This window comes from Denticeps clupeoides, chromosome 18 (genome assembly GCF_900700375.1).
Source record: "Denticeps clupeoides chromosome 18, fDenClu1.1, whole genome shotgun sequence".
In the NCBI taxonomy this organism is placed as follows: domain Eukaryota; kingdom Metazoa; phylum Chordata; class Actinopteri; order Clupeiformes; family Denticipitidae; genus Denticeps; species Denticeps clupeoides.
In genome coordinates, this window is record NC_041724.1 from 5543908 (window position 1) to 5564793 (window position 20886).

The 20886-nt window shown below is 43.4% G+C and overlaps 2 protein-coding genes across 6 annotated transcripts in view; both read left to right on the plus strand.

Annotated features, from left to right (window-relative positions):
* LOC114768253 (probable alpha-ketoglutarate-dependent hypophosphite dioxygenase) overlaps window positions 1-20886 on the plus strand; it is a 78837-nt gene that overhangs the window by 56320 nt on the left and 1631 nt on the right. The window contains exons 1-3 of one of the 3 annotated variants that reach the window (XM_028960438.1): window positions 20220-20239; window positions 20323-20354; window positions 20657-20862. In XM_028960438.1, coding sequence (XP_028816271.1) covers window positions 20733-20862 — 130 coding nt within the window. In that variant the 5' untranslated portion in view covers window positions 20220-20239; window positions 20323-20354; window positions 20657-20732. Of the gene's footprint in view, window positions 1-20219; window positions 20355-20656; window positions 20863-20886 lie in introns of those variants that run through there. The other 2 variants (XM_028960440.1, XM_028960439.1) reach the window with 2 other exon arrangements.
* LOC114768251 (TNFAIP3-interacting protein 1) lies at window positions 10851-18956 on the plus strand. Of its 3 annotated transcripts, none has more exons than XM_028960435.1 (7): window positions 10851-11062; window positions 13564-13714; window positions 15945-16088; window positions 16618-16728; window positions 17131-17334; window positions 17737-17862; window positions 18680-18956. In XM_028960435.1, the coding sequence occupies exons 1-7, from the start codon at window positions 10968-10970 to the stop codon at window positions 18917-18919; spliced, it is 1071 nt and encodes a 356-aa protein (XP_028816268.1). In that variant the 5' UTR covers window positions 10851-10967; the 3' UTR covers window positions 18920-18956. The 3 variants fall into 3 exon arrangements, with proteins under 3 accessions (XP_028816268.1, XP_028816270.1, XP_028816269.1); XM_028960437.1 differs by lacking the exon at window positions 10851-11062 and adding an exon at window positions 11824-11891; XM_028960436.1 differs by lacking the exon at window positions 10851-11062 and adding an exon at window positions 12100-12286.

The window sequence follows — 20886 nt, forward strand, 5'->3', positions numbered from 1 at the left end:
GGTGTCAGAGCAGGGTCGGTTTTGATTTGTCCAAGTTGACACAGTGTACTTCATTTTTCCAGTGTTTTTTTGCCTGAAATTAGCACCTTTTTGGTACAAACTGCGATGTGAGTTCAGTGTTTGGCATTTCTTTAAGAATTTATTCTGAATAATTGATCAGCTGATCAAGAGATTTCATCTAAAATGCAGTTTCGCCCCAAAACCCCATATGGTTCTCACCCCACAAATGTGCAATATATCATTTGCTTGTAGGTGCTGGTAAACATTATTTCTTAAAATATTGCAATTGAGGAACAATCTATTTATAGGTTATGAGTTCCAAAAAAAGTAAAGAACTGCAGATGGATGGATGGATCCAGGGATGACTGATGCAAGACCACGAGCTGGCTGTGGGCAGACTGCACCCCAGGGTGTTAGAGCGATATCTGTCGGCGCAACATTAATTACATCCTCTATTCATTAAAGCAGAGCTCAGGGGTCTGCGGGCGTCATACGAGGCCCAATTAGGCCAGCGGGGAGCAGACTGGTGCCCATTAGCCTGGATGGAAGAGAGGCGAGGTGGGCAGAGCTGTCTGTGGTCTTGTTTTGGTCTGGTGGTGAGCAGAAGCCACAAGGGGCTAACGGTGTGAGTGTGAGTGTGTGTGTGTGTGTGTGTGTGTGTGCGTGTGTGTGTGTGTGTGTGTGTGTGTGTGTGAAATTCCATATATCCAGCCACTTTATGCTTTATAGCTTGTTACAGAAGGATTATTAATGATTTATAGTTGTCCACTGAAGACCATTTATTGGATTTAGGGCCCATGTGATGGTACAGAGAATTTTGGGGGCAGTGGACATTTTGCCTTTACAGCTCAGTAAAGTGGCTCTGTTTGAGTCGAGTGTGATGGATTTGGAGCCATGTAGCTGACCTCAGTCACAGGTCAGTTGGCCTCTTATAGATAAACTTGATTTGATGTGTAAAAAGGTGAATGAAAGTGAAAGTGATACACAGATTTACATTTTACACATATCATTTATCAGAGCCTTATCCAGAGCAACTTACAATCATTAGTTACAGGGACAGTCCCCCTGGAGCAACTTAGGGTTACGTGTCTTGCTCAGGGACACAATGGTAGTAAGTAGGATTTGAACCCGGGTCTTCTGGTTCATAGGCGAGTGTGTTACCCATTAGGCTACTAACACCCTATACACAGCACATCACTCTGCATTTAACCCATCACCCTGAGTGAGCAGTGGGCAGCCATGACAGGCGCCCGGGGAGCAGTGTGTGGGGACGGTGCTTTGCTCAGTGGCACCTCAGTGGCACCTTGGCAGATTGGGATTCGAACCGGCAACCTTCTGATTTTTACTAATTTTCAGCAAAAAAAGCCTGAACTCAGACCTCATATCCAAAAAAGAGCATGTGGGAGGTTCAGTCTAAATTACAGTCTTCTGGAAACCACTACAATATCCATGGTGCAGATAATGGGACATTCGCATTTTGTTACTTTGTGCATAAGCCTGTGAAATGCCATGTGTAGAAACTGAATGGAATGCTCCCCCTGAACATCAGAAAAGGCTCAATTGGCCCTGCAGATTTATGGAGGTTGACTCATGGCGGACATGCCCCATGGTGTTGTCCATTCGGTCCTGAAACGAGGACGTGAAACCAAAACTTCACTATCACTTCACACTTTATGTGTATTTCCAAAGCACTGAAAAGGAGCTTTTGTTCTCACTCAATATTATTATTATTAATATCATGATTAGTACTATCAGTGTTGTTGTGTGTGCTAACTTTTAATATTTATAAGTTCTTCCTGTAAGAACAAAAATATCTATGATCAGATGTTGTTGCTAGTAGTAGATACTGGTCACTTCATTTTATTAAAAAAGATAACAAGAATAAGAAGATATGACATTTATGATGTGATATGATTTATAAAGATGTTGTCAATGTGCAAGATTCTCCTTTAACCAGTCACAATGCCAAACTTTATACTATGGTATAATGGAATACAATGGAAATGGGGACTGCAAGGGTTACACAAGACAGCAAACATGAACACAGGGCTGGTGTGAAATTTGTTGCTGAATAGACTAGTTCAGATTAATAGGTTAAACATACCTAGCACTATAGAGGGAATGGTATGTAGACTGGATAGGGCATCGTCATTAACCTCTTAAGTGTTCTGCTTCACAGAGGTTAATCTGTTTTTTTTCCACAAGGTAATGAGTAGTGGCTTATGCCATTTTGTAAGACAGGTGTAAGGAACATGCTGCCTTTGGTCATCAGTTTAAGTTTAACATTATCTACTATGATGTAGATTTTAAAAAACAAAAAAAAGAGTCTCTCGTATGCCTTCAGAATTCTTGACTAAAAGCATTGATGACCTATTTCTATGTTTGAACGTAGTCCAGAGATGACTGTAACTAAGATAATGTTTATGATGTCCACTGACAATTTTAAGGGAATGCAGAGAAAGAGAGGAGACAGGATCTTGTCCTGTCAGATCAGGTGGAATATAGTGAAGAACAGTTATTGTACTTATTTATGTACTTAAAGAAGTTCCCTCAGTCTTACCTTTAGTCCTAATCGAGGATATGGCACACACATCATTTACTCACACACACGGATAATTCAGAGTCACCAATTCACCTAGTGTGCATGCCTTTGGAGGAAATCGGTGTATCCGGAGGAAAGCCACACTGCATGCATCACTTTGGATGCTGACTGGTGAAAAGTTACATCGTCCAGCATGAGGAAACAAGATCCATGAGTGCTGTCAACCACACATATTGGTTTCTGCCATCTTATACTTGTTCATAAAATCATCATTATAGGCCTGGGTGGGTTGGTAGGTCTTAAACCACTTTGAAAATTAGACCCTTAAACAATAAATTACCAAACCTGGAGCAAGTATTGCAACATGCATTTTTCATGTAGAATATAGTTCATTCAAATGTCTGTGTGTATAAGTCAGTGTGTGTGTGTGTGCCTGTCTTGACTTTTGCGCCCTCCTGCTGCTCAGTGATTAAAGTGCAGAGAGACGTGGCGAATGAAACCCCTCAAACGCAGCCTTCTGTGATATTACACCGAGGATGTGGAGTTGCAGATGGGGAGTAAAACAGAGGGGATAGGGGGGAAGTAGAGAGGGAATGAGAGGCTGTCAAATCAAATGGTAAAAAAGGGGAAGAAGGGAAACTGAGACAAGAGATGAAAGAGACCAGGAGCTCTGTAGAGAGGTCAGGGGGTGAGTAGATTCTCCCTGTAAGGTGTGTGTGTGTGTGTGTGTGTGTGTGTGTGTGTGTGTGTGTGTGTGTGTGTGTGTGCTGCTTCAGCATGGACTGCAACTTCAATTAAGAGCTGCAGAATGAGGCGTGGAACCACAATCGTATAAGCGGCAATAAACAAGCTGACTGGCCCCCAGTCCTCAGCTGTAACTATGATTCGGATTTGTGTCCAATCCTGTTCTGCCTGTCAGACCTCAGCTATGAAAACCAAACCTTTTTTTTAAATAAAACATTTGAGATATTATACTGCAATATTTATAAAATGGCCAAATATCCTGCAGGCAGTGAACGAGGGAATTGGTCTTTGTGGTTGGGTAAATCTCATTTAACCGCCGGTAGAAATGCCCTCATATTCTGTCCATCTACACTCAGAAGGAGCCTTTCAATCAAGTAGAATTGCCTCCAGTGTCTGACAGGCACAGCTCGGCGGACCTGTAATGCAAAAATGCAATGATGGACCTCATTTTTAAAGGTGGTTCTTTTGTTCTCTATCTGCTTTATGTTGGTAGAAAAATAAAACATATTGTAGGCTTTAGTCTGATTATTTTGTTAAATTTTATTGAAATGTACTGCCGTAGCACATTGTTCAAGTTCAATTATTGAAGATGCAAGCTTGGCATCTAACAAGAAGTGCAAAATGTGTATAACATAATAATATTACATGTGCATTGATGGGTAAATGGTTATCTACATTAGATATGAACATTAAAGATGAAAAAGGGGAATGTGAATCATCTACAGATAACTGAAAATAACATTATTCATTTTAAATGTGCATGAAAAATCTGAAATTTAATGAATTAAACATATGCAGTTTCCAGTAAAATAAATTAATCTCCAGAGTCTTGATTGCAAAAGTTATGAAGAATTCAGTGTCGTAAAGGAAGCGCCACTTGATGGACATGCCTGGTTGTCATTGTGCCATCAAGGGTAATTAAGTGAGCAGATAATGGTTAGTGAACAGATGCTAAGGAGAATATTATGCCCCTTAAGTGAACATATTGGGCGTTTTTCTAAAATGTTTCATCAGTCTCTCAAATATGTCTTGAATTTAATTGATCATATTGATAAACTGATATTCCGGATATATAGTTCATCAATAAGATAATTGACCAGATATTAGAGGTCTGATTTGGGTTGAGAACTTGTGAATTAATTTCATTTGAATTTCATTTGAAAATGAATTTTATTCATTTTCACCGAATTGGGGCAGTGGTGGCCTAGCGGTTAAGGAAGCGGATCCGTAATCAGACAGTTGCCAGTTTGAATCCCCGAGCCGCCAAGATGCCACTGAGGTGCCACTGAGCAAAGCACCGTCCCCACGCACTGCTCCCCGGGCGCCTGTCATGGCTGCCCACTGCTCACCAAGGGTGATGGGTTAAAAGCAGAGGACACATTTCGTTCTTTTCTTTACTACTTCATTCATATTTTTCCATTTGTTTGGCACCCACCTGCCCATTTGCCCTTGAAAAAAAGATTTGGATGTCCCCTCTGTTCACAGCTTAGTTCTGTATGACATAGTTACCAAAGAATTGTGTTTCCTTTTACACGTATGCTTGTTCAGAATATCAATACATAATCATGTTTTATGAGGACATAAAAAAATCCCATTAATGGGTGATTGTGGGCACTTTGATTAACTGCTCATGGATTCTGCCATATTAAAACTCATCTGAACCCTGCAGGTCAGAACTTGTCACCGTGGTGCTATGCTGCGGAAAAATCCTGCTGTTCCTCTGATTAGGAACATTATAGTGAATCCGTGGCTAATTAAAGTGAGCTTTAAAGACTCATTTAAATGTATGAATTCATGGCTAATTAAAATATGTTCATATCAAAATATGGCAGAATCAATCAGAAAAGCATCATCAAGCTTTGGTCCGCTGTGCTTTTAATGACTCAAATGAAAAAAAACACAATTTTCTTCCATTGTGGTTTTGAGGAGTGTGCATTATGTGAATTCTGCTATAGTGTGAACACTACACACACCCACACACCTACACACACAATGTGAGAAGATATTAGGCTGAAGGGGAAATTTTTGCTGTGTGTCGAAGTGATGCTGTGTGAGTAAAGTCAAGTGAAGCCATAGTGCTGCACTGTGTGACATCATCTGTGGAATAGTGACAGAACAAAGGCCAATAAAACATACTGTCCTGTCCACCATGACATCAGGATCAGCATCATCTACATTAATTGTACATTCATTAACACTCAGATCCAGCAGCCACACATCCTGGGAAGAATTTTAAACAATTAAAAAATTCTAGATAAACCCTTCAAGAGCCACGGCACTTAGTGTTAATCCATTCATATGCATGATCTCTTTTCAGGAGTGAAGATTTATGCTGCATTCAAGTGCTATTACGATTTCAGGCCAGATAAATGGTCAAACAATATTGTTTTTATGAGTAGGAACGTGGCTCAGTGGCTCCACACGGTTGAGGCAGAGCTACAGATGCACTGCTGTAACAGGGTATAGGACAGCGATGGTGAGAGTGTGAGTGTTGGCACTAAGCAGGGAGTCTTACCTTGAGTTGTGACATAAAAACGTGAAACAGGGCAAGACATCAGTCAATGAAAAGATCATATTGTCATGCTAGATGACATGATAATAATCAAAAATTAATGTTACATTCTCTCCTATACTTTCACAAATATCCTAGTTAAGCACACAAACAAGCAAAAAGTCCTAATTATGATTTCAGAACTGCAAAGAAAAAATACCTGCACTCAAGCAATAGATGAATCCCTCCAACAGAAGCAATGTTAATCTGAGGTATTTTCTCCTTTGCCTCTTTTCATCTGCTGTCAGTCAGAGCTGCTGTCTTTGTACTGTCATCCAGCTCCTCCATCTACTCCTCCCACTTTTGTTTCTCTGACGCGGATATATCGTAATATTACATTAAGTGGGCTGAATTACTGGCAGTGTTTGTGTGGATGGATTTCCAGTCATTAAAGATCATTTTCATCTTACAATGTACACTTATTATATGAGCCTCAGGTGATAAAAATCTGAGATTATATTCCATCCAAAGAGGAATGTTTACAGTATAAAAAATGGAAGTGGTTATTTTTGACATTGTGATGGACAGGATGTACAGCACACGGCGCACACAACTAATCGTGTAGGTGAAAGTGAAGTGATTGTCATTGTGATGCACTGCAGCACAGCACACGGTGACACAACAAAATGTGTCCTCTGTTTTTAACCATCACCCTTGGTGAGCAGTGGGCAGCCATGACAGGCGCCCGGGGAGCAGTGTTTGGGGACGGTGCTTTGCTCGGTGGCACCTCAGTGGGACCTTGGTGGCTCAGGGTTCAAACTGGCAACCTTCTGATTACGGGGCCGCTTCCTTAACAGCTAGGCCACCACTGGCCCAAAAACAGATTTTTTGTGCACAAAATTATGGTAAATCAGTTTATCAGAAAGTTATGTCTTAAAAACATTTATTTATTTGTGGTGAAGTATTTCTGTGTCTCTGCTAGTCACCCTTCCGACTCCAGATTCGGGGTCAGACAAACGAGATTACAGATCGTGTTGAATCAGTCTCTTAATTAAGGGATCCTTCCATTACCGACCGTGTTTGTATTTACCGTGACCTTCAGTGGCGGGCATGCGTGCGCATGCTAACTACCGACAAGATGATTTATGCCTCCGCCGTCCGAGGAGCAGCTGCATTGCAATGACTCCTGAATGTCAGGCCACACCTGGAGACCGGAGCGGAGCAAAGGCCCAGGGCTGTCTGCATCTGGTGGCACTCGGTGTCGTGTGGACCAATGGGCCTCCTGAACTTGCATATTTACTGCTGTGAGCGACGAGGGTGAAAATGAGATTTCATCCCATTTAACATTCCATTTCCCAGTTGCATTCTCTCTCCTACGTCATGGGATAATACATATACATATTCAGTAATACATATGCTGATTATTGCACCTCTGTGGTTCAGTTTAATTTGATGCAAAAATGTTATCAAATCTACTCAGCATTTTCTGAAATATGATCAGAGGCGTGGCTTCATTTCACAGGTTGTATAGCTTGAAGCATATGCGACAAACACATTGTGTTACACTTCAAATCCTAATCCTACGCAGCCCTGCCTAAGCCTCTTACTGACACCCAGATGTGGTGTCTCGCGTGTTTCGTGTGTGTGCGCTGTGGACAAATTTCATCACACACAGTAGGAGCGTGGCTCAGTGGCTCCACGCGGTTGAGCCAGATGCACTGCTGTAACAGGGTATAGGACAACGATGGTGAGAGCGTGAGTGTTGGCACTAAGCCGGGAGTCTTACCTTGTGTGGGCAGGCATGTCCTGTGATTCACTAGTGTGGGAAGAGATTATACAGAGGCCGTTCAATTACATAGTTTCATCTCTCGCTCCCTGTCTTTCGCACTACAGCCCTTAACACTCGTATTAGGTTTGAACTGATATCTGAATCAGAAATATACTGTCATGTACAACTCTTGATTAGCCAAGATATCAGTATTCAGCGTCGTACTCGAATGCTCCACTAGATGGGGCTGCAATGACTGTCAAGAGAGTTATTTTCCATGCTTTATTCAGTGTAAAGATATATGCTTTTTAATGTAAATGTTGGCTAATATTAGAAATATAGCATGATGTTCATGATGTACTTAGTGTGGTAGTAGCCTAGTGGGTAACACACTGGCCTATGAACCAAATCCCACTTACTACCATTGTGTCCCTGAGCAAGACACTTAACCCTAAGTTGCTCCAGGGGGGGACTGTCCCTGTAACTACTTATTAAAAGTCGCTCTGGATACAAGTGTCTGATAAATGCCGTAAGTGTTAGCGTAGCTGAATCTGCCGTTAACGTGCACACTGACCCGAGGGTCCTGCATAGTTTTAAAATAGAGTTAAGTAGATCTCAACACCAACTCATCTTCCCATGGCCTTGAGCACAAACACAAAGGTTTCATTATGCAATCTGACAAAAAAGAAACAACAGAGTGCTGCGGCAGCATTGTGCAATAGCTGTTTTACAGGAAATGCAGCCATTCAGGTGTTTTACACAAAACATGACTTTTTCCTCTTCTTTTACCTCATCCACATAATCACCACAGCAGCAGCTCCAACATATTATTACCGCAAAAAGGAACTGCTTGGGGCAGCGGTGGCCTAGCAGTTAAGGAAGCGGCCCCATAATCAGAAGGTTGCAGGTTCAAATCCCGATCCGCCAAGGTGTCACTGAGGTGCCACCGTCCCCACAAACTGCTCCCCGGGCGCATGTCATGGCTGCCCACTGCTCACCAAGGGTGATGGTTAAAAGCAGAGGACACATTTCGTTGTGTCACCAGGTGCTGCGATGTATATGACAATCACTTCACTTTCACTTTTATGACGTATAAACCAGGAACTACGTTTAATTAATGGAGCAACTACATGGACCTGTTCCTGCATTGCATCTTTGTGAGTAGCCTGCGTCACACCTGTGATAATAACTGGGTTTGGTGTTCTCCCATTTTCATCCTCCTGCCATTCCGCACCCTAATCTCATCTTTGGGGCAAAATCGATGCCCTTCGCATGGCAGTGTGTAATTTTTCCCCGGCTCCGTGCGGCCGCGTGGAGTCAATAAATCCAATCTGCAACTAACAGCCTCCGGGCGGTTTTCAAACTGTGATGGACACGGCAATTCACCGACTGGCAGGCTGTCAAGGCGAGAGGCATGAGACAATGTCAGCCGGTCGCCAGATGATCCCCTACTTATTAGGTGTGCTGTGTGGGGTTCCTTTTAAAAACATGAAAAACGCTCACTTTGTACCCGCAAAATAAGTGTTTTTTGGAACATAATGTAACCAATAAATATTAAGTCATGCAGTTTCAAGAATGTTATGTAGAAACACGCACAAACTTATTTCAGATCTTGAGAAATGGCTGAAAATAAATGGCATTTCAGGACATGAACTTTATCACTACTTTGGGGTCTAGATGGACCTGCAACCTCTTCTCAGCCGAGTTGAGCGGTCAGGTTGATGTATTTCTTGACGCGGAAGAAAGAAACGTTTCTCTTTTGATCACCTGAGCCAGTGACAGATTAAAGATTACAAAGGCGCTCAGTGTGGATTATTGTAATGGCGGCGTGTCCCTTTCACAAGATGCCACTCTCTATTAGCACCGCACATTGATCAGGGAGAATGATGACTTACTGAGGCGAAGTCTGTTTTCATGAACTGTGATTTATTATTTCAGATTTTTGTTCTTTCCTTTCACTTTTTATTCTTTCTGGTCATTAAATGTGGAACTTTGATAGTTTGATAGTGAGGCTTTATTTCAACTCTGGTACCATGGCCAGTAATTCTGGCATCCAAAATTTGGTATAATCACACCATGGTCACAATAAAGACTGAGTGTTATCCTGCTACATGACCACTCTAAATCACCCAAGCTATGTGCTAGGCAGTCCATCTATGTAACCATAGTAACTCTGGGTTCACTGTGGTGTAATTGTGGACCCAGGGGTAAATATTCTAATGCATAACTCCTCGTACACTGTCCCATCAATCACAAAAAAAGAATCCTTTTAATTTTAACAATAGTTTGATTTCTTTAGAACTTTACTGGCAAATGTTACCTTATGACCTTATTCCATATTCATATTGAAAATATAGCAAGTATTCATGTGAACCAATCCACCAACGCCATCTACAGTCGTCATTAGGGTGTACAAATCGCCCAGATTCATGCAGCTAGGAACAGCTAGGAACATTGTGGAATTGACACATTGTGACAAGAACATTGCGGCTTCATCTCCATTTGTGGAGTCCATTTATAAGCTTAACGTGTGGTTCTGCACACAATGGTCAAAGTCATGGGATGCAGTAGGAGAACAGAAAATCATATCATACGCTACTTTCACCTCCATGAAGGTCTTGAGCGATTATCACAAATTACCACAACCTTGTCTACCTAAAAAAGTACTAGGAAATTCAGAGTACTCATGTACCATGTTGTTTTGTAATTTTTGCCATTATCTGTTCAGCCATGTTGTGATGGGAATTTTCTGTCTTTCACTCACCATTGACGTAGTCTATTAGGTCTAATGAATAACCTTAATTTAATCGATGCCTAATTATCAGGAGCAAATGACCAATTACAATGCTCACATTTCAAGATGTGATAAAGAGACACAAACCCCAAAAGGCCAGAAACATAAGTACTGTTATGATTACACAAACTGGTGCACTCCATGATGGGAGTGCATTTTTGTTGGACGTACAAAAACAGAAACTTGAAACCCACATGCATAGCAACGGAAATTCCCCCGCGCGTCGCGCCGTCAACTTCCTCTGCTCACATCAAAACAAATCAAAACAGTTGTGATGGTTGTCATCATCACCAAATTGTGTGTCCACAAAAACAAATGCGGTGTCTCAGTGTGAAAATGTTACCAAATGAATCTTCAGACGAAGATGTGAAATGTTTAATTAGACCAAAGATGTTTTCCATGATATGATGGATGCACTGTGATATCAGTTCTCTCTTGGCTGCTTTGACTTCCTATTCTGTGCTCTTTTTTGCATGTGAGCGTCTGCGTCTATATTTGAAACTTCCTCTTTTTGGGGTACAGATAGCTTGAAAGTGACATTTACTGCCTCAGACAGCTTCAGAGCTTGACCACAGCGGGAGACGTTTAACTCGTGTGCCGCTCAGATCCACACAGTCTGGAGCCCAACATGGATGGAAGGCCGGAGTTGTCACTGTCAGAGGAGGACTCTGCTCCCACACCCAGTTCTCTTCCTCCGGAGGACCAATCTCCTCTCACCACAGGGTACGTTAACCCCCCTCAGATTTTCAGTTCAGATTTTCTCTCAAGCTGTGTTTAAGTGGAAAGATATTTCAACCCTAGAGGCCAATCTGAAGGCAAAAGTCTTTAAGAATGGAGCATTTCTTAAAAGTCAAGTCTTTTCTGAAACCCAACAAGAAATATATTAATTTGTTCTTCAGCAAAAAATTGGCAACATCCAGCACAAAATTATCTTTAATATCAGACTTTCATGACACAATGAAACATCGCCAGGGGGTTGAAACAGCTATTGAGGAACCCTTTTTTTGTTTGTTAAGGGATGTTACAGCAAGTAGTAGCAGCAGTAGTAGCAGCGGCAATTTTTGTGTGTGTTTATATCCGGCCTGCCCTGCTTTGTGCACAATGCGAACTTATACGGCCTTTTTCACCAACCATGTAGCACTGCCATGTCATTAACGTTAACTGGCATGTCTAATGTTCTTGCATTAGACTTTAGAGCCCCAAATATGTACCTTAATAACCATTTTTTAAAAAGAAAACGTAGAATAAAAAATTGAAGTACAAAAACAGTTCCGGGTTTTTTATTACCCTTCATGTAACGCAAAGTTTGAGTGATGTCAGGTGCCGTATTTCTCACCTCTTTCGTGAAACTCTGTACTGGCCTGTAATTTTTTCTGACAACCTGAGCTTCCGAAAGGAGGATTATTTTATTTCTCATTCAAAAGTGACAATTAATTCCCCTGCCATTGCAGCCAAAAGGAATACACCTCAACGTCCTTCCAGCTAGAGAAGGACAGAAACGTTTCTGCAACTGGGCGGTGGCATTTCCCATTCCCCTGAGGGACATGACGATGTGAGAACCAGAAGAATAGTCCATGGCCCCCAGCTCCTAGGGGAAAAGTTCTCGCAAGGTGTTAGAAGTGTGATCTCAGGTGACTCTGTTGTCGTACCTGGGAGTCCCCTGGGTGAGGGAGTGACAGGACGGTGGGTGGTCCACCCACAGCGCGTCACGACTGGCTAGTGGGTCCTACCGCTAGCATATGGCACCTGACGCCTTCTCACGTTCTGCACATTCCGCTGTTCCATCTCAGTGGTTTTTACAGCAAAAGATGATCTTTTCTGTTCCACTTCCCAGATGTTTGCCTTCGGAAAAACAGAATTGAGTCGTCAGACGGTGGCAGCTCTAATCTCACCATCTGATGGGAGACTGTGGCAAACCTGCTGACCCGTGATGGGCGCATTTGTCTGGTGAAGCTCTAATCTAAAACACTTCAGTTTTCCTGGCTGAGAAGACACACTCTCTCCAAACACTTTTCAAAAGTTCATTTTATGTTTTGCGTACACCGCAATGTAGTTTTGACTTTCAGGTCTCCTCTTTTGATCATAAAAATTCCGATTCTTTACACCATAGGTATATCCATCACTTGCCCACCCGATCTGGCAATAAACCGGCACGCTCATCATTCAGAAAGAGAAGGCTTTAATGCTGATGCAGGTCTATAATTTCCAACGTAGTGCATTATCGCCCTGGCCCCATTCATAAATTTGTTGTGCTTTAGGACATGAATTGAAGTGCAGATGAATAAATGGTTCGGGGGGGGAGATTAAGGCCGGCGACAGGGGGATAGGATGGGGATCCTGGGGTCCTTTTGTTGTACTGTGGAGGAGACGTACTGTGTACGTGTTTGCGACGATATAGGGGTGGGGGTTGGGGGGGGGGGGGGGGTGACGATAAGCAGGGCTTATCTATGCTTGCCCTTGCCACGCAGTGCATCTCAGGTCAGGCTTTGAACGGCCGGGCCAGTCCTGGGGCCGTTTTTTTTTTAAAGCATGATTAATTTCCATAAATTAGGTTTTCAGCGTGAACAGTGAGGGGAAGTGGGAGGCATGACCTCCAATATTGTGATTTTATAAGGCTGGGGAAGGAGCGGCGCTGTGTGCAGAATAATGATCCCCTCTGGTTTACTGTTGCATATTATGAGCGTGTACAATGTGCCGGATGCCGCATGTGCAACGATTGCTGTTGTTTGATCCAATTTCTCATCTGGCTCTTGATTTGGTCAAGACTGAACGTCCATCATTTGCTTAAAGTAAATAGTACATGGGACCTGGTGCAGCACCCCTGGCTGATGATCCAAAAAACCCTGTTCATCCAATCACATCTGAACTTAATAGCTGTGACTGGGGCAGTGGTTGCCTAGTGGGTATGTAAACGGACCCGTAACCAGAAGGTTGCTGGTTCTAATCCCGATCCGCCACTGAGCAAAAGTACCGTCCCCACACACTGTTCCCCAGGTGCCTTTCATGGCCACATACTGCTCACTAAGGGTGATGATTAAAATCAGAGGACACATTTGGTTGTCACCATGTGCTGTACATTTTTCCAACTGTTTTTTTGTTACCAGCAGATGTGTGTTTGTGTCGATATCTGCCTATGTGTACATTTGCATCAGCGTCTCTGTGAGCTGTATTCATCTGTAACAGCGTAAGTGTGTGTGCGTGTGTGTGTGTGTGTGTGTATGCAGGCTACAAGAAGAGGAGGTATCAGACGAGAGGCTCATTTCGGGCGAGGAACAGGTCACTCTGATTACAGACAGCATGTCCATCACGCCTGCCGACGAGGAGAAGCTCCGGCTGCTCAACAAGAACACAGAGCTGCGGAGACTCAACAAAGAGGTATTGACAGACACCTTCACTCCGGAGCACCCATCACTCATTTTGGGGCCATTTCCCCAAACGGAGCAGACGAAATTTGGTCCCCCTCTTTTAAGCTTCAGTTGCTCCACTCAAACACGTTCAGTGATACTAAACTGGCGTGGTTTGTATTTTGGTGGACAACTTCAAAATAAGAAACTTAAACTCAGAAGAAATGTCAAAAAATATTTGTCGACACACAATCTGCTCTCTCACATCTGTCAATGAAACATCGCGCCCATGTCCATTTCCATGCCATATAATTTTCATTCAAACATAATGCTCTGGCTGATCAGCTCTTGCTGGTTGGGGCAGTGGTGGCCCAGCGGTTAAGGACGTGGCCCCGTAATCAGAAGGTTGCCCGTTCGAATCCCACTTCACTTCACTTTACTTTAGCTGTGGTCCACCTGATATCGGTATACAGGTAACACATGCACACACAGATCGGGCAGCTATCACAGATCGGACACAATTTACAGCAATTGCGATGTCCATGTTGTTTTATTCTCATTAGAACAAGTTGCTTTTGGTTTTTAAAGAAATACACCAAACTACTACACCCCCACAAAAACCCCCATTGCCACAAATTTGGATTTTTTTAGGCCACATCAAATCACATTAAAAGCACACAAAAACCTGGATCAAACGCTTCAGAAGAACTCCTGTGTGCAACACTATTTTAGAGCTTTGATCCTGCCACTGCAAATTCACAGTCACCCTTTGTTTTTCGGGGCTCTGGAGTGAACCATCATGAAATGAACATTGTACGTCAGTTATATAAGTCATGGATTAGCCATGCACAGCTTTGAGTTTTTTGCAGGGTTTTGTGAAAGCAGAATATTAACAGTCGAGGCTCTGTGCAGTATGAGAACATCTGATCTGATCTGTGTGTGCATGTTCTGTCATGGACGTTGCGTTTATTTGATCAGTGAAACGGTGATGCTGAGGGGACTCTGTAAACAGCTACCGTGACACAACTGAAGGCAGAGGCGAGTGAGGTTCATTTATGTTTTCATGCGTCATTGGGGAACTCTTGTCATTGCCGCTTACTGACGGCGAGCATCCCTGATGAAATTAAGGGGCTTCAAGGAGATACTCCCATTCAGGCCTCTTGCAACATTTGCACGCTCACATTCATATTGCTTGTGCAAAGCATGCCTGTGCTGTGCATACGGGTTCATGCATATATGCATTCTGGCTAAACTCAACACTCAAAATTCGTCACACACGCTCCGCAGTCTCTGAATTAAACCATTTTATTTGCCTCTGAGGTAATATGACAATCCTAACCTTGACATTGACATAAAATTCTCTGGCCATATAGTAATTTTCAGACTTTTGCACACCTTTGTAACCTTTGCAACAGTGACACCGTCTGACACCAACAGTGGCAGTGGTGGCCTAGCGGTTAAGGAAGTGGGCCTGTAATCAGAAGGTTGCCTGTTCGAATCCCAATCTGCCAAGGTGCCACTGAGCAAAGCACCGTCCCCACACACTGCTCCCCGGGCGCCTGTCATGGCTGCCCACTGCTCACTAAGGGTGATGGGTTAAATACAGAGGACAAATTTCACTGTGTGCACCGTGTGCTGTGCTGCTGTGTATCACATGTGACAATCACTTCACTTTAAAAACACCAAGACATTTCAGTGGTGGCTTAGCGGGTAAGAAAACAGACGCATAATTTTATGCACTGAGCACTGTGTCATGGCTGCCCACTGCTCACCGAGGGTGATGGTTAAATGCAGAAGACACATTGTACTGTGCTGCAGTGTTTCACACTGACAATCCCTTTTTATTAACAGGGCAGTGGTGGCCTAGCGGTTAAGAAAGCGGCCCCGTAATCAGAAGCTTGCCAGTTCGAATCCTGGTCCGCCAAGGTGCCACTGAGGTGCCACTGAGCAAAGCACCATCCCCACACACTGCTCCCCGGGCACCTGTCATGGCTGCCCACTGCTCGCCAAGGGTGATGGGTTAATGGCATCACAATGGCAATCACTTCACTTTCACTTTTTCACATTCACTTCAAAAAAATGTCAGAAAAGAATTGTTCGTCCTAATTCCAGTATGAAATCAAGCTGAGATCTTTCTGTTTGAGCTTGCGGTCAGTTTGTTGAGTTGAGCCAAAATGACGTGCATTCATGTACGATTTCAGTATATAAGCAGTCACTGTGCTCTTACATACCGGCTCATCCGATGTCTTTACTGGTTTTAGCTGATGAAGCTGAATGAGGACTGGGACCACATCTACCGCAGCACCACGCAGGGTCTGCAGCAGCGGCTGGAGAGCTTGGAGCAGGAGAACAGCAGCGTACAGCAGCTCAACAGCAGGCTGCTGCTCAAGGTGGAGCACGAGCAGGTGAGTCCTCTGGAGGTTCTTCATCCGAGTCTTTCAGAATCAGATGGAGAAACTCATCAGCATGTCATCAGTTCGGATGTTCCTCCCCTCATCTGAGCGCTGCATGAATCTGTTCATTAGTTTGAGCGGAAGCAGCTTGTGGCTCCAAGGAAGCAAATGGCAGAGATGCCGCCTGTGGCTGATTCACTCCGACTCAAGCTGATTTTGCAACAGATACATGTTTATTCCATAAATATTTCTGGATGTCAGTATTTAAAGCTCACAGTGGAACTGTCTGTGCTTGGAGCTTCTGTGACTCATGGATCTATTTGGCTGACTTCCATTAAATTGGCAGTAAATTGCTCAGTACGAGGGCAATCATCAAAATAAGCATCTGTTACAGATAACATTACATTTTCTGTGCTGAAAAATAGAGTTTTGTCATAAAGCAAAATTAAAATTAAAAGCCTCTTTGAAGGGATGGCAAAGTAACTGTGTGTGTGTGTGTGTGTGTGTGTGTGTGTGTGTGTGTGTGTGTGTGTGTTTGCAGAGTAAGAGGGAGTACTATGAGCACACACTGATGCAGGAGCTGAAGAAGAACCAGCAGTTGCAGGAATACATCCGCCTGCTGGAGGAGAGCATTCACCGTGCTGCTAAACAGGTGAGAACATCCCTGGATCCACTGGATAACAACACAACAAATGAATAAAAACGACATTAACCATCACTTTTAACCATCACTTTTACCCTGCCCTAATCTATACTGTATGACACACACACACACACACACACACAATCTATTCATATACGCTTAAGTTATACAAAGATTTTATCAGGCTGTTTGCTACGATCAGGTATTGACAATAATATTCATTAAAAAAAAAAAAGTATATTTAGTTTGTTGTAATATTTTGACCCAAAATATTTCATACTTGAATACACTGCCTGTTACGTTAAACCAGCATGCACATTGATCTAAACTTCTTTCTCAATGACAAACACACGCACACACAGACAAGGTGATCACACACATACCCATGTATGTCATCCATCTTTTCTGCAGAACACAGCAGCTAAGTCCAGACTTTCCGAATCTGACCCTACCACCAAGTCAACGTCAGATCGCTTGAGCCCCGCCTCTCTTCTGCAGCCCCTCCCATTTTTACAGCACCAGAGCAGCAGGAGCAAGAGCGTCACCACCGAGCACAAACATGGCCAGAGAGAGGTTCAGGATCTGAAGGAGCAGTTGGAGGCTCTGAAATGCCAGGTTTGGGCACCACGCCACCACAGTTTTCAGTGATCCTTGGAAGGCCTTTTCTTTCTTGTGGACAGTGAACAGCACCACCATGTGGCCACTCGTCTCACTGCACCAGTCATGTTCTTAGTACCTGTCTGTGGGTGTCACGCCTTTGTAAGTTGATCTGAATGCTGCGGTTTCACGACCAAAGCTGAGAAAACCCCCAGCACTTCCTGTGACATGATGACTGCACAGTGCTCACACCAAAATGGTCCACTGAAGCAGAAGAATGAGAATTTGTCAGTGTAAATGTTTGATCATGCATTCGCTGCTCTCTTTATTGGGCGCCACATTTTTTATTAAAACGAGTGTAAAAGTCCTGATGGATAATTCACTGATGCATTTAGGGTTTTATTCTCTCCCACCCACCAGACTAGAATCTACGAAGCGGACTATAAGGCCGAGCACCGTGGCCATGAGCGCGTGCTGCAGGTGAACCGGCAACTGCGGCGGCGGGAGGGAGAGATGCGGCAGCAGATGGCGCTACTGCAGGAGCAGGTGGGCCAGACCCCTGCTGCACAAGTCACTCTCCTCTTCATTAACAGGCTTTTTTTTAATGCAGGTGCCACATCAGGTCACAGAAACTACTTTTCCAGGGGTCAAAGTAAAGCACGCCATTAAAATAATAATCGGCACTGAATAACCGGTGCTGCCATAACAGTTTTATCACAAGAGCAGGCCAGTTATGAGGATAAAGCCTAATCTTCTGCTATGTATCTTAAATACATAAAGGTTGTGGCCCTCCTGCGAGGTAAACTGTGTAATGGTGAACTGTTTACCAAAGGCTGCATAATAAAGGCAGCCAGAGGTTTAATAATGTGGGAATAAAGCAAATATATGGCGCTTAATCTAAGCATTCAGTCGTTCTTAATGACATTAAGTTCATTTAGATATAAGAAGTAGCGCTGTGGGGACGTTCGCAAATGTCAGATCCATTGACCTCCTATGTGCTTGAATTTGTAGTGGACGAGCGTAATGAGAGGAAGGGGTGGGGAGGGATGGATTTTTTTGAAAAGTTGAGAAGTGTTGAGAAATGCAAGAACCCAAGAGCCAAATTGTAATTTAAGTAACTGAGTCAGTTAAATACTTATCAGACCCCCCTTGGCAGTTCTTGGCAAGGCACATTTTTTGCACGATTTTAAGCTGAACATTCCTCAACATTCCTCGCACTGCTTTACGTGTTGGGCTAAAAAGCGGCATTAAAGCCGTTATTGCACAGTTATTTCTTCCTCTCCAAGACATTAGCGATCACTCCCCACGCACTTCGTATACAGGCCTCTGTGAGTCTAAAGGAGAGTGTGTGCGTCCCCTGCAGCTAAAGGTCTACGAGGATGACTTCCAGCGGGAGCGTTCGGACAAGCAGGTCCTGCAGAGGCTGCTGATGAAGAAGTCACTGGCGACGAAGGAGCCAGTGCTGGTTCACCGCTGCAACAGCGATCATCAGTGGCACGAGGACGCGAGGAGGAAGAGGAGAGAGGAGCCGGCGGTGGGAGGTGGCCATCCCCCCACCTGCCCTAAACACTGCAGCTGCCCCCTGCAAGGAGAATACCCCTGAGGAGACGCTGAACAAACATTACATATTATCTACATAATCACTGACATGACACAGGCGCGGGGGTTAAGGAATTCATTTCCATTCAGGTTAGCGGGGTGTATGCGTTACGAATGGTTTTAAACCAATGTTTGTGGGCCGTGCAATTTTCTTCTATTTTGACGATATTTATCATATAACAATGATACAGTATTACCTCAGGGGTCCTAAAACCACCCCTTTGTTTTTCTATTAAGCTAATATTCAAACGTAAAAACGTTTTGTATGTATTTTATTTCATTTACTTTTTTTATCGTTTGGGCAATCAAAAGTAAAGCTGCATTCACAATTCACAGCACCCTTTGTCACTCACACAAATGCAGAAATACATTTCCATAAATGAACAGAAACTGCTTCTTCATTCCAGGCTGACTGGATGAGATTAGACTGTCAAGTCAAACACACTTCATACAAACATGCCAAACCGTCAGCGTTCCTGAATGGTCAGAGGTGTTTCCATCTCCAGAGCTGACAGTCCACTAGTACCTTCTAAGGCACATTAAGCCAGATTTTCCATTAAAAAAAAAAAACAATAAAAGAAAATGATTTACTTGTTCCTGGTTGGTTTTGCCACTTCCTTTTAAGATGTCACTCTTACCTTCTGCTGCTAAATCACACAACAAAAAAAGCTAAAATGGCAAAAGTTAAACCTAACCTAATAGTTCACAGTTAAGCCAAGTCATTATGATTTTATTACAATTTTTCCCTTTAACATTTCAAATTGTTTCACTTGGGAATCCTTGAATCCTTGAACACAGTTCATACTTTAAATGAATAAACATGCAAGCTTTAAAAAAAGTAGTAAGACACAAAAAACAGCTGCTGTCAGTAAGTTCTACTGAATTGCTGTGGAATGTCTGTATTAATTGGCGTAAACTTTCCTTTTATATTATAATCCCTTTAGTTACTGTGTTGTAGTCATGATGTACTGTATGACCTATGTTCTCTGGTGTCTCTTCCCGGACATCTGATCACAGCACAATAGGGAACATGATCAAGAATAGAGAAATCTCAGTGATGCTTTTTTTCCTTCGAAGAAGTTACCCATCCTGCTCCTTTCAGAGCAGCCAATCGCAAGGCTGAGCAGAGATACAATAGAAAAACAGATGACCATTCTTTTTGCACACGTGTATTTTGAAATACAAAGATCTTCTTGTTATAGATTTCCATCCTTCATTCCGTTAATATTACTTGATCTGGGAAATTCCGTCTTCCGTCTTTCTGCGTTATAAATACCGCGCGTGTCCCTGGGACAGCAAAGCCTCAGAGAGAGAGACACAGCAGGTACAGAGTGACATGGTATTGAGGGAATAACTCGACTTTGTTTTGCTGTGTCTTAATAATCTATCTCTTTTTCTCATCAATAGCATTGGGAAGCTTCGAAGGTCAAGACACACAGGTATGGGGACTTGTTCACTGACAATGATAGATTGAAAAGAGACCACAGGTCATGGCAGGTGTGTGCAGGTGTGTGTCAATCGTTTCAGATTTAGTCTTTTTTTTTTCAGAGAGAAACAGGAAAATGTTTTTCTCATTAACTCTCACTAAACTTTGCTCCTACTGTCACTGTGGAATTCCTGCTGCCTCCACCCAGGGATAAATTTACCCAGAATGAGTGAGGAGGAGACAAGGAGGTCTCAGAAAGGAAATGCCTCGTCTCCTTCCTCTCACCCCTCCCACCCAACCTGCCGTTCTCCCCAGGTTATAAAAACAGTCCTCGTCTGGGCGAGCGGACGCAGTCGGAAACCGCAGGAGTCTGGACCGAGAGAAAGCAGACATGAGCTCGTCAGCAGCAGAGATGTCCAGCCTCTATGAGTTGCAGGGCTACCTGACCGGAGTGGATGTGTTGGAACCCAGTGAGCTCCGAGAGGCCAGGGAGGCCTTCGCCGGGCTGGAGGAGAAGTTTGGTAAGTGGCGGATTCTTAAAGAGA